This window comes from Meleagris gallopavo, chromosome 1 (assembly GCF_000146605.3).
Source record: "Meleagris gallopavo isolate NT-WF06-2002-E0010 breed Aviagen turkey brand Nicholas breeding stock chromosome 1, Turkey_5.1, whole genome shotgun sequence".
In the NCBI taxonomy this organism is placed as follows: domain Eukaryota; kingdom Metazoa; phylum Chordata; class Aves; order Galliformes; family Phasianidae; genus Meleagris; species Meleagris gallopavo.
Window position 1 is genome coordinate 162,132,053 of NC_015011.2, and position 13,625 is coordinate 162,145,677.

Genomic DNA, 13,625 nt, shown 5'->3' on the forward strand with positions numbered 1-13,625 from the left:
TTTGACTGTGAGAAATTTTAGCTCTCATGTCCTTCCTCCTTGAAGTGGAGCTTGGCTAGCTGATGCATGGAAGATTCAAATTAAAAGCAGCATTTCATTTTATCAGTAAAATTTATTCTGTGAGCGCATCTAGTATTATGAATCACTTGCTTGGCATTGAAGTAAAAACTGTGCAAAACCCCTTTCATGTGAAAAGAATGCATTGGAGGTGACCTGTTGACCTGACGTGTTGCTTAAAAGCTTTAGAAAGCAATATAAAATTTGTACTAGATAGTGTGAATAATGTCACTTTAAAAAGAAGTTACTGATAAACATTCCAGCAAGATAAAGCTGGACCTGGGGGTTAAAGTTCTTTTGTGACTTACTCAGAGGACTGGTAAATTGTCTGCTTATTGACATTACGCTTCATCGGTTCAAGCAAGATGTAGAGTCTTGAATACCAAACAGTGTAATCGAAGCCAATCAGAATTTGCACCAATAAACTCTGGTTAGTACATTTCCTTGGAAAATCACTGCAAGCTGCAGAACACACTTCACTATATAGAAGAACTTTCATGTTCAAATGTAAAGGGAGAAGTCAAGGTTATAATTAAACCCATCAGCAACTGATGAATGTTGTACGGCGGAGGGTAGATGCATTTGCAAAAAACTCACCTCTCTGTGTTTCAACATCTTTCAACAGTATCTGGTTTTCATTTGATCATTGTGGCTGTGCATTTGGAAAGCTACAAATAATAGTGGTTTTTCTCCCTGGGAGAAGAGCACATATGGTTTTACCATGGAAATTGTGATTATCACGATGCTCACCTTCCTTTTCACCAAGTCAAAAAAATAAATGTGCAAATCCCATCACTGACACAGTTTTCTGCAGGCTTTTCACGAAACCAAGTTTTGCCATAGGTCTCCCACTGAGTCATTGTTTTAAGATGTCCAGCCATTGCTGGGAACCAACTGGGATGTGACAGCCGCTTATTTATGATCATACACTGTTAACCACTGGCTTAATGAGAATTCTGGGGAGCCAGAAAAGGCACACTGGACTTGCTGTGTCTTGCTGCTCTAAGTAGATTTTGCAACACAGTGTATATTTTCTTGCTTATTGTACTTCATCTAACTGGTGGAAAGTAGGACATCTCATAAATCCTTGTAGGATAAAATCCAAGGTGAAAATCAGTTAATTTAATGGGTTGTTGTGAGTAAATGCAGAAGTTTCATACTTGCTGTTTTCTTCTCTTTCCTGCTTGCTCCCAACCTTAGTGTGGTTGCTGCCCTGACCTTAATGCTTCTTCTGGCTCTCTTGGCTCAGTTCTCTGCAGAGCTGATTTAACTCAAAATCATGTTTTGCATTTTCTGTTGACTTTCTGCCATTTTGGTGCATCGTATTGACCTGTGCAGAGGCTGAATTAATGTCAACACTAGCAAATAGGGGGAAAGGAACAGGGAAAATGATGTAAAAGTAGGCAGAACTTTTTCATAGGTAGCAAGCTGCAGTGTCCTTTCTCACTATCTTGTTATCAGAGAGTTTAATGCTGGAGTTCAAGGAGTGTTTGGACAACGCTCTCTGACATAGTTTTTTGGATGTTGGGTGATGCTGCATGGAGCCAAGAGTTGGACTTGATGACCCTTATGGGTTCCTTCCAACTTGGGATATCCTGTGATTATCTGTAATGAAATCACACTCCGTGCAGTGACAGTCGGAGCAGGAGGACCTGGAACTGGAAGTGTTAACTTCAAAAACTGCAACTTCTGCTTCCATTTCTTGACCTGTCCCTCCCTTGCCCTCCATCAATTCCATTTCCTTTTACTGATGCTTTATAGAAAACAATACTTTTCCACTTATTAGTAATTAAAATGCGGATCAAATGAGGTGAGATTTCTCTTAGTTGAGGAATGAGATATTTTCACCATGAATTAGCGACTGCTCTTGGAAAGAAACTTGGATCCTTCAGAGCATAGTGACATGCTGGTGGGAATAATAAAAAGGAAGAGACAAAGTGGCCAGAAGAATGAGAAGTGGAGAAGGTTATGTCTGTGCATTTCCAGCAAGAGCAGCACTGAAAGAAACAAGTGAGAAGCACGTGCACTCCTAAATACAAGGAAAGATGATGCAAACTAGTCCAAGGTCGGGTTGAGAAATGATGGAGAAATAACTCTGTGGTTATGAGTCAGTAACTTATGTTTTGTTCTGTTATGAATGGAACAGCTTCAGTATTGCTCAAAAGCACAACTTACAAATTACACAGTATGAAAAGTTGTGAATCTCAAGTCACTCTCATCTTATTGATCTGACTTGGTAGTCGATAAACTTCAGAAGCAAAGGGCTCTTTTTTTTTTTTCCTACAGTGAAGACTTAATTAAAAGAGTCTTAATGCAGGTTTTAATACTAATAGAACTGGCCTGATCTTGCTAGATGTTTTCTTATGACCTTCAGCCAAGTGATGCAACTTGCTTGACTGCATGCTGCATACCTGGCTGTTGTTGTACGTAAAGATTTGTCATTTGTGCTGTCATATTTTAGTAACACATGAACTTGTAGAACCAAACAGACCTTGGACAGCAAAATGATGCTTTATGCAGAAAGTGTTGAGCTGATCGATTTTGTGGCTTTTAGGGGACTGTTAGGAGGAAAATGCTGCATTTCTGGTTGTGCCCCCCTTTGTTCCCTGTCTGTAGGAGTACTGCTTTCCACTCTGAAGAGGCAGCTGCTTTTTATAAGCTGTTCTTCCATTGCTTCTGGATTTCTCATGCTGCATTCTTGCAAAGGAACATTATCCACAAGGATGGGAGTCATGTTTAAAGAAGATGTAACAAACAGGAGCCAGCAACCTGGTGTTTTCAGAATTAATTATAACTATGGTGCCAAAGTATTTTCCCTTGCAATCTTGATGTCTCAGCAGAATTCTACTGCATACGTGACGCACAAACAACAAAAGCCTGAGACACTGTTTCTGCAGGACTACTGTTTATTACTCATGTCAGCAGTACTACTAACGTTACATCAGCCAGATCCATCCTCATTTCACTTAAATCCTCTCTTCGTTGCTTCCTACCTTGAGCTCTTAGTAGGTTCAGGCTTATTCCAGCTGCCTTACCTAATGTCCAAATAATTCACTTTAAAATTAAAATGTGTGGACTCTTGGAGGGGGCAAAAGAAAATAAAAATATCGGACATGTCTTATAATATCAGACTGCTGTTTCCATGTCTCTCCAACAGCACGCCCGTTGAATACAGGGACAGTAACCTACCAAAGTAGGATCAGGTCACTGTAGTTTTAAGATCTCAGTCGGGTATAAGGGCAGAGACTTAATGCATGTGGAGTTACCATAGCAATTGCCAGAGGTAGGTCTGGGACAATCACATCCAGAAATGATATTGCAGAAATTTGAATTGTTCCCACTGCAGTTAGATGAGTTATGAATGTGTTTTGTATGTTATCTATTACATGTGAAATGTTGGGTAGGTTCTGGAGCAGAAATGGTACCTTTCTTTCATTGGTACCTTTCAGTTACCCAAGTGTTGTTAGGGATCATGACCTTTTGTAATCATACTTGATGTACCCATGTGCTTTTCTCTTTAGGAGTGGCTATTTAATAGGAAATAGTAAGAAACTCTAGAATGCCTCAAACTGTATCTAATAGACTGCTTATAGAAGTTTGGTGTGTTTTAATAGTTACAATTGATTGATACCCTGACGAGTTGCATACTCTGAAGTATTTCAAGGCATTAAGCTCCTGTTGAGCAGCATGTTTTGGAGGTTATTTTTTAGAGAAGGAACAATGTCTGTCCAGTCTGGCTGGCTTTTCTCAGTGTAATGTACTCTTACTGGGATTTTTTTTTCTAGGATTCACCTCTGTTTGATCTTATCAAGCAGTCAAAAGAACGAGAAGGTCAGACCGATCAACCTGAGCCCACTTCCACCCTAAATCTGCCTCTCCAACATAACCACACTGCAGCAGATCTGTAAGTGATGCATATGCTTGATGTCTAGTGAAATGTATAGTTGATATCTCCCTTAATATTTAAGTCCAGGCCCCATCAAACTTGTATTTGCAAACTGTTTTCTTCCTTGCCTAGGAATAAATAAGTCCTCTTATCAGAAAAATGTTTTTGGCTGGGTGTTAGTTGAAGTTGAAGCGAGTGGAAGGGTGTGAGTTTTGAGAGGAGAAGGGAAGGAAGAGAGAAAGGTGGAGCAGCTCCACTGTGTGCTGTCACTAACACATTTCTCTTGCTGTTTTGAGCTGTAGAAGGAAAGAATACAGATTAGTATTTAATCAATTCATTCAATAATTTGAATTGTTAATTTATAATATGAGAATAACAGGTTACAGTACCAATTTGTTTCCCCTACTGGAGGAGAAAGAAGAGTTTGTTCCTATATTATTCATGTAAAATTGTTCCTTTATTCTTTGATGATAAAATGCTTAATAGAAGTTAAATCCCCAGGTATCTTTCTCCTGTGAGATCTCCTAAGAAGAAAGCATCTGGACACCCTCAAAGCAGTACTTCTAATCCAGATGCTCAGCCATCTGCGACCTCACAAACACAGAAGCCACAGAAATCTACCTCCCTCTCTCTGTTCTACAAAAAAGGTTTGTTGCTACTGCACATACTGAAGTTGCAAAGTTTCTTCTTGTTATTTATCCTTTTCAGGTCTCAGCATTACTGAATAGGTTATAACAGATATGTAGCAAACACGGTACAAACTCTTAACTGCCACTGAAAGAAATAATAAAAAGTTACCAGAAGGTTAATACATGCACTCTACATGGAATCATACAGAGATTAAGGTTGGAAATGACCTCTAAGATCATCTAGTCCAACCATCAGCTCATCCCCACCATGCCCACTGACCATGTCCCTCAGTGCCACATCCACACAGGTCTTAAACACCTGCAGGGTCAGTGGTTCCACCACCTCCCTAGGCAGCCATTCAGCAGCACTCTCTGGGCCTGGCCATCCAGCCAGCTTTTACCCATGTAAGAGTATGCCTCTCCAAGCCATGAGTCACCAGTTTCTCTAGGAGAACACTGTGGGAGACAGAGCCAAAAGCTCTACTAAGTCTAGGTAGACTTCATCCACAATCTTTCTCTCATTCACTAGGCATATTAAATTTCAACTGAAAGTTTATCTACTGTTTGTAAGAATGACCATATTAGCTCTGATGAAGAGTTCTTCTATCATCTTTTTCCAGTGTTGACCACAAATAGGTGTCGTGGGCAACTTAAGAGCTGGGCAAGCTTATGTGGAGATTCCCCTGAAATGCTTTCCCAAGCTTTGACTTTTTCCAGTTCAGGGTATTCCTGAGCTTTCTGCAGTGTGTCTGTTTAATAACTCACAATAGACTAATTTTCCAAATGTTTGTCAAGACTTTTTAACCAACATTTTTAGCATGCACATGTACAATGCATCCGCAGTGTAGACTTCCAGATGTCCACTACGTGTTGTATCGAGTCTTTTCCATTCATTTTGAACCTGGCTACTTCATTTCATGGGTTGTAGCTCTTGTGGTAGGACTTGGTAAACACTTAATTGCTGCCCATTCTCCATCACATTCCTCTTATTTTGTATACCTCCTATTTTCTTTTGTTTCTCAAGTGTTTCGATTGGCCTATCTTCGATTGCATACCCTGTTCTTTCGGCTTCTCTCTGAACATCCTGACCTGGAACCATTGATCTGGACCCTTTTCCAGCACACACTGCAAAATGAGTATGAGCTTATGAGAGACAGGCACTTGGACCAGGTAACATTTTTAAAAAGTAAAACATAAGGTTTGAAAAGGCTTTCCTGAGGAGAAATGTTCCTTACACATTCTTAAGATGTCAAAAATTATGATCTTGAGGGTTTTTTTTCTGTTGATGACTCAAAGCAGAAATTAATTTAGTTAAGTGTCCTTTTGATCATCTCAGGTTTGCTTGTTAGATTTTTTTTACTATCAAATATCCAAAATACCATTTATAGCTATTTTCAAAATAATGACCAGAGACTGTTAATTTTTATAAGAAAATACTGATTTTCCTTGAGAAGATGTTTGGCTGAATCACCTTTTTTATTGTAGCCTGACGTTGCAGTAAGCAAAATGAGTTTCAGAAGCTGGCTTAGAGAGCACAACCAGTAACAGCTTATAAACTGAGCTTTTGCTTTTGTTTCCTAATGACGGTTCATGAAATACAGATTAAAACTCAGTAGCAAAGCTTCACAGTGCTGGAGTTTCTTTCTGTGTTAAAAGGAAGAAAGCATCAACTAGCAGAGAAAAAAGGATTTCTAAACTGGAAATGAAAACCCATCTTATTTACTGCATTTCCTGTTGTCTTTTCCTGTTTCATTAATAGATCATGATGTGTTCCATGTATGGCATATGCAAAGTAAAGAATGTGGATCTTAGATTTAAAACAATAGTTTCTGCATACAAAGAGCTGCCCAATACAAATCAAGAGGTATGGAAATTCTTTAATATTGTCCCTCCATAAAATTGTTATAAATTACTTGCTTACTTCTTTGTCTTAAAAAAAACCAACCCACAAAACAAGCTACACACAAGGATAGGAATGTTCATTACAAACTGTCCACATGCTTCATTATATTCTGGGGAGACCTCATTGTGGCCTCCCAGTACTTGAAGGGAGCGTACAAACAGGAGGGGGAACGGCTGTTTATGAGGGTGGACAGTGATAGGACAAGGGGGAATGGTTTTAAACAGAGACAGGAGAGGTTCAGGTTAGATAGTAGGAGGAAGTTCTTCACACACAGGATGGTGATGCACTGGAACAGGTTGCCCAAGGAGGCTGTGATGCCCCATCCCTGGAGGCATTCAAGGCCAGGCTGGATGTGGCTCTGGGCAGCCTGGTCTGCTGGTTGGTGACCCTGCACGTAGCAGGGGGTTGAAAGTGGATGATCATTGTGGTCCTTTTCAACCTAGGCCATTCTATGATTCTATATATTCGCCCTACAGAGTAGAAAATTAGCTCTAATACTAAGTATCTCTGTAAGCATCTTGCAAAATAGTGAATATGTTGAACCAATGTTAGTTTTCAGAAAGCAAATTTCCTCCTGCCCTTTTAATTAAAGATAGCAAGTAACAGTTTATGATTCTATTTGGAGACTAGATGAGAAGTTCAAGTGTAGTACTGATAGGGTTTTTCAAAAGCGGCTTAAATTCCTTTAAGAACTACTTAACTTTCCTGGAACATTTAGGGGGAGTAGACAGATTACTTATTTCAGCTGTCTTAAGTAAAAAATATGGTCATATGTCAAACAGGTATATATGGAAAGGCCTGTTACAGTTGCAGGCTTGATTCTAACATGAAAAAGCTCATTAAGGCGCTTACAAACAAAAGAACTTAATTTTTATTTCTCACTCTGCAGACTTTCAAACGTGTTCTTATCAGAGAAGAGCAGTACGACTCCATTATAGTCTTCTACAACTTAGTGTTCATGCAGAAACTGAAGACAAACATCCTACAGTATGCCTCCAACAGGGTAAGGTGTTAGTTGTATCCTGAACTGTTTATTTAATGGAATAGGAATTTATAGATGATAAAACCTTCTGATACTGTTATTTTTTTATAGCCTCCTACGCTGTCACCTATCCCACACATTCCTCGCAGCCCCTACCAGTTTTCCAATTCTCCTCGGCGTGTCCCTGCAGGCAATAACATCTACATCTCACCCTTGAAGAGCCCTTACAAATTCTCTGATGGGTTTCAGTCTCCCACAAAGATGACTCCGAGGTCCAGGTACGTTGGTTACAAACATTTCAGTGAGTGGAGTGATTGGGAGATAGGATAGGTACATGATAGGTAGTGATAGGACAAGGGGGAATGGTTTTAAACTAAAGGAAGGGAGATTTAGGTTGGATGTCAGGGGGAAGTTCTTTACAGAGAGAGTGGTGAGGTGCTGGCACAGGCTGCCCAAAGAGGTTGTGGATGCCCCGTCCCTGGAGGTGTTCAAGGCCTGGTTGGATGGGGCCCTGGGCAGCCTGGGACTTACGGTACGTTTAAACTCGGGGGACGGGTTTCGGGTGGCCCTGCCTGTGGCAGGGGGGTTGGAGCTTCATGATCCTTGAGGTCTCTTCCAACCCGGGCCATTCTGTGATTCAAACTGTGGGTCACTGGCTCTTAGCAGAGGATGACAGCAAAGGAGTGATATTACCTGTAAACAGCATTTCCATCTCAGAATTGAAAAGCCTGTGCAAATCTGTAGTGGGCTTTTCCAACTAGGGTATACTATCACATGTTTTAGGTTGAAGACTTATATGGGTTTGATTAGCAAACATCTAAAAGTAATGATTAAGGGCTGATTATCAGGTACTCAGCATTTCCTTTTGATAAGGGCTGGGCTGTGTGGATCTTTCATTCTTCCAAGCCACAGCTTCTCATTTATCAGTATAGGATGGTGGATTTGACAATTAGGCTTTCACCGGTCCTAATGGAAATGTGAATAATCTGAATGCAGCAAAGCACAGTTTAAGTTTGCACTGTTAAAGAGCTTCATTAATGCCTTAAGAAAGTCTGTGCAAATTAATGGGTGCTTCTCTGTGGAGGGCAGCTTCACTGAAATGCTTGTTTTCTTCCTTCGGCAGAATTCTGGTGTCAATTGGTGAAACGTTTGGGGTAAGTTTTACAGTTCTGATTGTCTGCTCTTGAATGCATGGTGTTAGAGGCACGGGGTAGCCTGCTGGCAGCCAGAGAGCTGGCTCATGGCTCTCGTTTCATGTAGTCATTTTATGGAATTTGTAAGCACAAAGATTACACGGATGTTCCGTTCACTTCTTTCAAATATTCAGACTTAGCTTTTAAAAAGTATAGCATTGTATTTTAGTTGTTGTGGAAGGAGCTTCCTCCTTGGAAGCATTCAAGGCCAGGCTGTATGGAACTTTGAGCAACCTGGTCTAGAGGGAGGTGTCCCTGCCTATAGCAGGAGGTTGGAACTACATGATCTTAAAGGTCCCTTCCAACCCAAACCATTCTATGATTCTGCAGTTAGAGTTCTTAGGCTGCAGACTCACAGAGCTGGTAACTTTTTAGTGGATAATTGGGGAAGTTTGAGTAATTTCAAGATTTATTGACCAACTCTTTCACTATTTTCTTGTGATTTCAGACTTCTGAAAAGTTTCAAAAAATAAACCAGATGGTGTGCAACAGCGAGAGCCACGTAAAGCGCAGTGCAGAGCCCAGCGATGCCCCTAAGCCACTGAAGAGGCTGCGCTTCGATATAGAAGGGCAAGATGAGGCAGATGGAGGGTAGGAGATTGATGGTGGCTTTCTGCTAAACTGCTTAGGCTTGGTTCACGGGGCCCCCAGAATGCATCCTAACTTCTGTTCGAGGGTGGTGATGCACTGGAACAGGTTGCCCAAGGAGGCTGTGGATGCCCCATCCCTGGAGGCGTTCAAGGCCAGGCTGGATGTGGCTCTGGGCAGCCTGGTCTGGTGGTTGGTGACCGTGCACATAGCAGGGGGTTTGAAACTAGATGATCACTGTGGTCCTTTTCAAGCCAGGCCATTCTATGATTCTGTTTATTTCTGAACTTCCATAAATACATTAAACAAGGGACGGTAGCAAAATACTTAACTGGACATCGGGTGTTAAAAGCAAGGATGTATTCAGTGCCTCACACCCAGGTATTTATGCTGAGGGCCAAATTGTGCTGTTATTTTTAGCCACTCTTTAAAAATATTTTTTTAGATGTATGAGAAATAAAACGTCTCTTGAGTTTACTGTGGAGGAAAATAGAGTTTGTATCTTTATAAGATGAGGCAATAGCAATGAAATGAACTAACCCTGATTTATGTGGGTGGGGTTTTTTTGTTTTTAACTTCCCTTTAATCAAATGCTTTCTATCTGCAGCAAACACCTGCCCCAGGAGTCCAAGTTCCAACAAAAGCTTGCAGAAATGAGTGAGTATTATTCTTCTGGTAACTCCTCAGCAGTGAGTACCTCGCATAAAACAGTTTGTGTCAATTCAGACAAAAACACTGTTCAACACTGCTATCGTTTCAGTGCTTAGTTTTTGGACTTGCTCCACTGAAACACAGATGATCAAATGAAAATCCTCCAAAGCCTCTTTGGTGCTGTTAAATGGCACAATGGCATAGAAATGCTAGAAAATGAGCATGATGTGTTCATCTTTAATATCAGAATTCTTAAAAGGGAATTAAATGATTTGCTGTGCTCTGGGATGTGGCACTGCTCAGCCCATGGGGACTGGGGCAGCACAGCGCAGCCCCGCGTGAAGCTGCCCATTGCTTGTCTGAAGGGTGAAATGGCAAAAGGGAGGCACAGTAGCAAGGAGAGCTTCAGTGCGTGGGTGAATTCCTTCAGGTGTGTGACATTAAGCAAGAATTGCTGAAATAACACCATTATGCATATATTTAAAAGTGCAGAATTTGTTTCATTTAGAAGAGCGTACTTCTATTATTTCTTGGGTCATGACCAATTTGTGCAAGAAATAATCACGTCCAAAATACTTTTGAAGGAAGCATTTAACTCCATTCATTTTTCTTTCTAGCATCTACTCGAACAAGAATGCAGAAGCAGAAACTGAACGATGGAAACGATACCTCAGCCAATGAAGAAAAGTGAGATTCTCCTCAGGACCAGGGGCTGCTGCAGGCCCTCCCAGCTTTTGTTTTACTGCCTTCATTCATTGAGTTGCTTTTTCAGTCGCTTTTATCTCAAACCGATAGTTGAAAACCTTTGGACTTCTTTATTTTTTTCAAGGTTTTTCATGATACTTTGCCTTATGATGTAGCATGTATGCGATGTAAGCCACTGAATTTAATTTATATATTTTCAGAGGATTTTAAAAACCAGCTTGGAAAGTGTCTTAGTTTGCTATTGCAGCGTTACGGATTGAAGCCAGTTCAGTCTACCTGGATTGAATTTTTTCTGTCTCAAGACAAAATGTTAGCTAGGGATCTGAAGTGCACTAATTTTACTTCTTAAATTTCATTTTAATGTCGGATCTCAAAGCATTATTTGCAAATATTGAAAATTAGGGGTCAGACCGCAAGGATTTCTGTCTCTGTGTGTAAACACATCCAAGTCCCATTAACTTAAGCTGCACAGCAGCAGTGGAGGGTCAGGGTCTCCTTGGAGAGGCAGGAAGCAGTGAACACATCGTGTTAGCACTACTACTGAAAGCAGTGAGCTGTGCTGTACCTCAGGTACGTCCCATTCTGCAGTTCCCCAGCTCTCACCCCACACAATTCAGAGGCCCAGCTTCAATTTCATTGAATCTCACAGAGATTGAATCCCACGAAGCAAAAAGGTGCATTCCCAAATGCAAAGTACCACGTTGTGCACTTTCATATCTTGGAAAAGCTTGATTTAAAAAAAAACAAACTATAAGTAGAACACCCCCAACCTACGTCACACCTCACACACAGAAGATGGCAGAGATCTCACGACGTAGGATTCTCTTGCACCTCACAGCACAGAGCTGTGGGCCTGAGGCGGTGCCTTACCCAAAAGGCAGAGCTCAACAGGCAACTTGGGAACAAATGTTTTTAAGTGTATTTATAAGTTATGGATTCAGATAGTGGATTTTTTTTTTTTCTTGCAGTGATAAAAGATCTGCAGAATAGCCAGCTAAGAGAAAAGGATGTTTTATTTCTAGAGAACTAAATACAATAAATGAGTTGCCACTTTTTTTAAATGACCCATTTGAATGAAATCTAGCTCTTAGCAGCTGCTTAAATTGAAAGATAGGGTAGCAAAGCATGCTGCTCATCACACAATAACACTTCTCTGCATAGAAGGTGTTTAGAAATGGTGTAGTGAACCTAAAATGCCTACAGTAGTGCCTGCTGAAGACCAGTTGTGGTGTTGACCAAAAGCTGAACCCGGAGCCAGAGAAACCTCCACAAATGACACACTGATTGGTCACTGAATTGTAAAATGAAACCGAATTATTTTTTATTCTCAGCACAGCTTCAACTTTCGTCCTGAAGAATGTACAGAAGTGTTAAGAGTACATTACGTTTATTTTTTCACTTACCAGAGTTTTACAGACGGGATGTGTGTTACACTGGGGCTCACTGGTCACAAGCTCTATTACAGCAGCTGAAGTTCTTCAGTGATCCTCGGGTGAGAGCGCTGCAGGCACGACATGACAGAGCCCCACACCTAACAGATCTCCTAGTGCTTGACTGTGACACTGTGTGTGTTTGTTCCAACAGATTGAAGGCTTTACATCAAATGTATGGCAATATTTTATACAACTCATCCGTTTATCTTCTTTCAAGATGAAATAAAATAGCTTTTAAAAGATCTTTAGTTGGTGGCTTTATTAGATGAGAAGGCTGCTTTTTCTGGTAACTGTGCCCATCTATGTCACACTTCCTCCATGATTCTGCAGCTGATACGAGCAGAAGCTGCTCCATCAGGAGAGGGAATGGCCTCAAGTCGTGACAGGGGAGGCTCAGGTTGGTTATTAGGAAACATTTCTTCTCAGAAAGAGCGGTGAGGCACTGGCACAGGCTGCCCAGGGAGGTGGTGGAGTCACCATCCCTGCAGGTGTTCAAGAATGTGGATGTGGCACTGAGGGCCGTGGTGAGTGGGCGTGGTGGGATGGGCTGATGGTTGGACTAGGTGGTCTTGGTGGTCTTTTCCAACCTTAATGATTCTGTGTCTGAGTTCATCTGGAACTGTTCCTGATGGATCTTTTGCTCCAGAGTTATCGCTGGTAACGCCTCTGCCCACATGTAGCTGCTTCACGTCCTGCATTGCCACCACAGCCCTTGCAGAGGTGCCTGAACCCTTCAGAGACATTAGTGTTCACATCACCACCACTTTTCACGATGGATTCTTTTGTTCTGAGAACTGCTCGAAATAGCCCAGTGTGTCAGAGAGCAGCATGAGCTGCCACGGCCTTCTGGGCCAGGTGTCCGGCTGCAGGCAGGCAGGCAGGCAGGCAGCCCCACACACTTCCTGTGCTTTATGAGCCCGTAGGTGCCTCACGGCTCTGCTGAGCTTGCAGTGCTATTTGAGGAACCGACAGGCATGACATAACGCCCAGAGCACAAAGAGCACTCGCTAAATCACCAGCCCCCGCCCCTCTAAAAACACTTCATCAGCTGTATGCAGATACGTGTGCAGACGGGCATCCTGCAATTAGCAGCCTTCTAATCAAGGTTTGCAATCTTACTGTTCTTAAGTAGCCATCTCACCGCAAGACCTGACTTCAGAATGGCACAGATCATTGAACCCGGTTCCAGGATAAAAGAAGAGATGGATGGAAAAGTGACAGCATTTTGTGTGCTTCCATGGAAAGGATCAAACTCCATCTGTGATCCCTGTGGAGGAATGGACAGCCCTGGGAAGAGGCTGCTCCCCTCCATTGGAGCCAAGGAAAGCTCAGCGCTTGGCCATGCAGGCGGCTCAAGATGGCGGTGCTGCTCCTGGAATAAGTTGACTATACTGTACATTTGCTTTAGAAGCTATTATTGGTTTGGGGTAATTTTATTGATTATTAAATCATTATCAGGGCATGAATTTATTTAAAAGGGGGGAATACACTTCGGGACATTCTGCAGCCCTTCTGCTTTGCGCTCTCCTCATCTTTATCTGGGGACAGCTATTTTCTTTAAAACACAAATATCTCTCCGAGACGTAGAATCTATTTCA

General features: G+C 41.7%; 1 protein-coding gene across 1 annotated transcript; it reads left to right on the plus strand.

Annotated features, from left to right (window-relative positions):
* Positions 1 to 2,780: 2,780 nt before the first annotated feature.
* LOC104917517 (retinoblastoma-associated protein-like) lies at positions 2,781 to 12,271 on the plus strand. The gene is made up of 11 exons (XM_031552061.1): positions 2,781 to 2,864; positions 3,843 to 3,961; positions 4,445 to 4,590; positions 5,597 to 5,742; positions 6,332 to 6,436; positions 7,365 to 7,478; positions 7,569 to 7,735; positions 8,581 to 8,611; positions 9,099 to 9,241; positions 9,846 to 9,895; positions 10,507 to 12,271. The coding sequence occupies exons 1-11, from the start codon at positions 2,781 to 2,783 to the stop codon at positions 10,578 to 10,580; spliced, it is 1,179 nt and encodes a 392-aa protein (XP_031407921.1). The 3' UTR covers positions 10,581 to 12,271.
* The last annotated feature ends 1,354 nt before the right edge of the window (positions 12,272 to 13,625 follow it).

Excerpts from the sequence above, each read along its gene's own strand:
- LOC104917517 (XM_031552061.1), top strand. The coding sequence starts at position 2,781 with ATGGGAGTCATGTTTAAAGAAGATGTAACAAACAGGAGCCAGCAACCT. Across the intron at positions 9,242-9,845 it reads CAAGATGAGGCAGATGGAGG|CAAACACCTGCCCCAGGAGT; the intron begins GTAGGAGATTGA and ends TTCTATCTGCAG. Across the intron at positions 9,896-10,506 it reads ACAAAAGCTTGCAGAAATGA|CATCTACTCGAACAAGAATG; the intron begins GTGAGTATTATT and ends TTTTCTTTCTAG.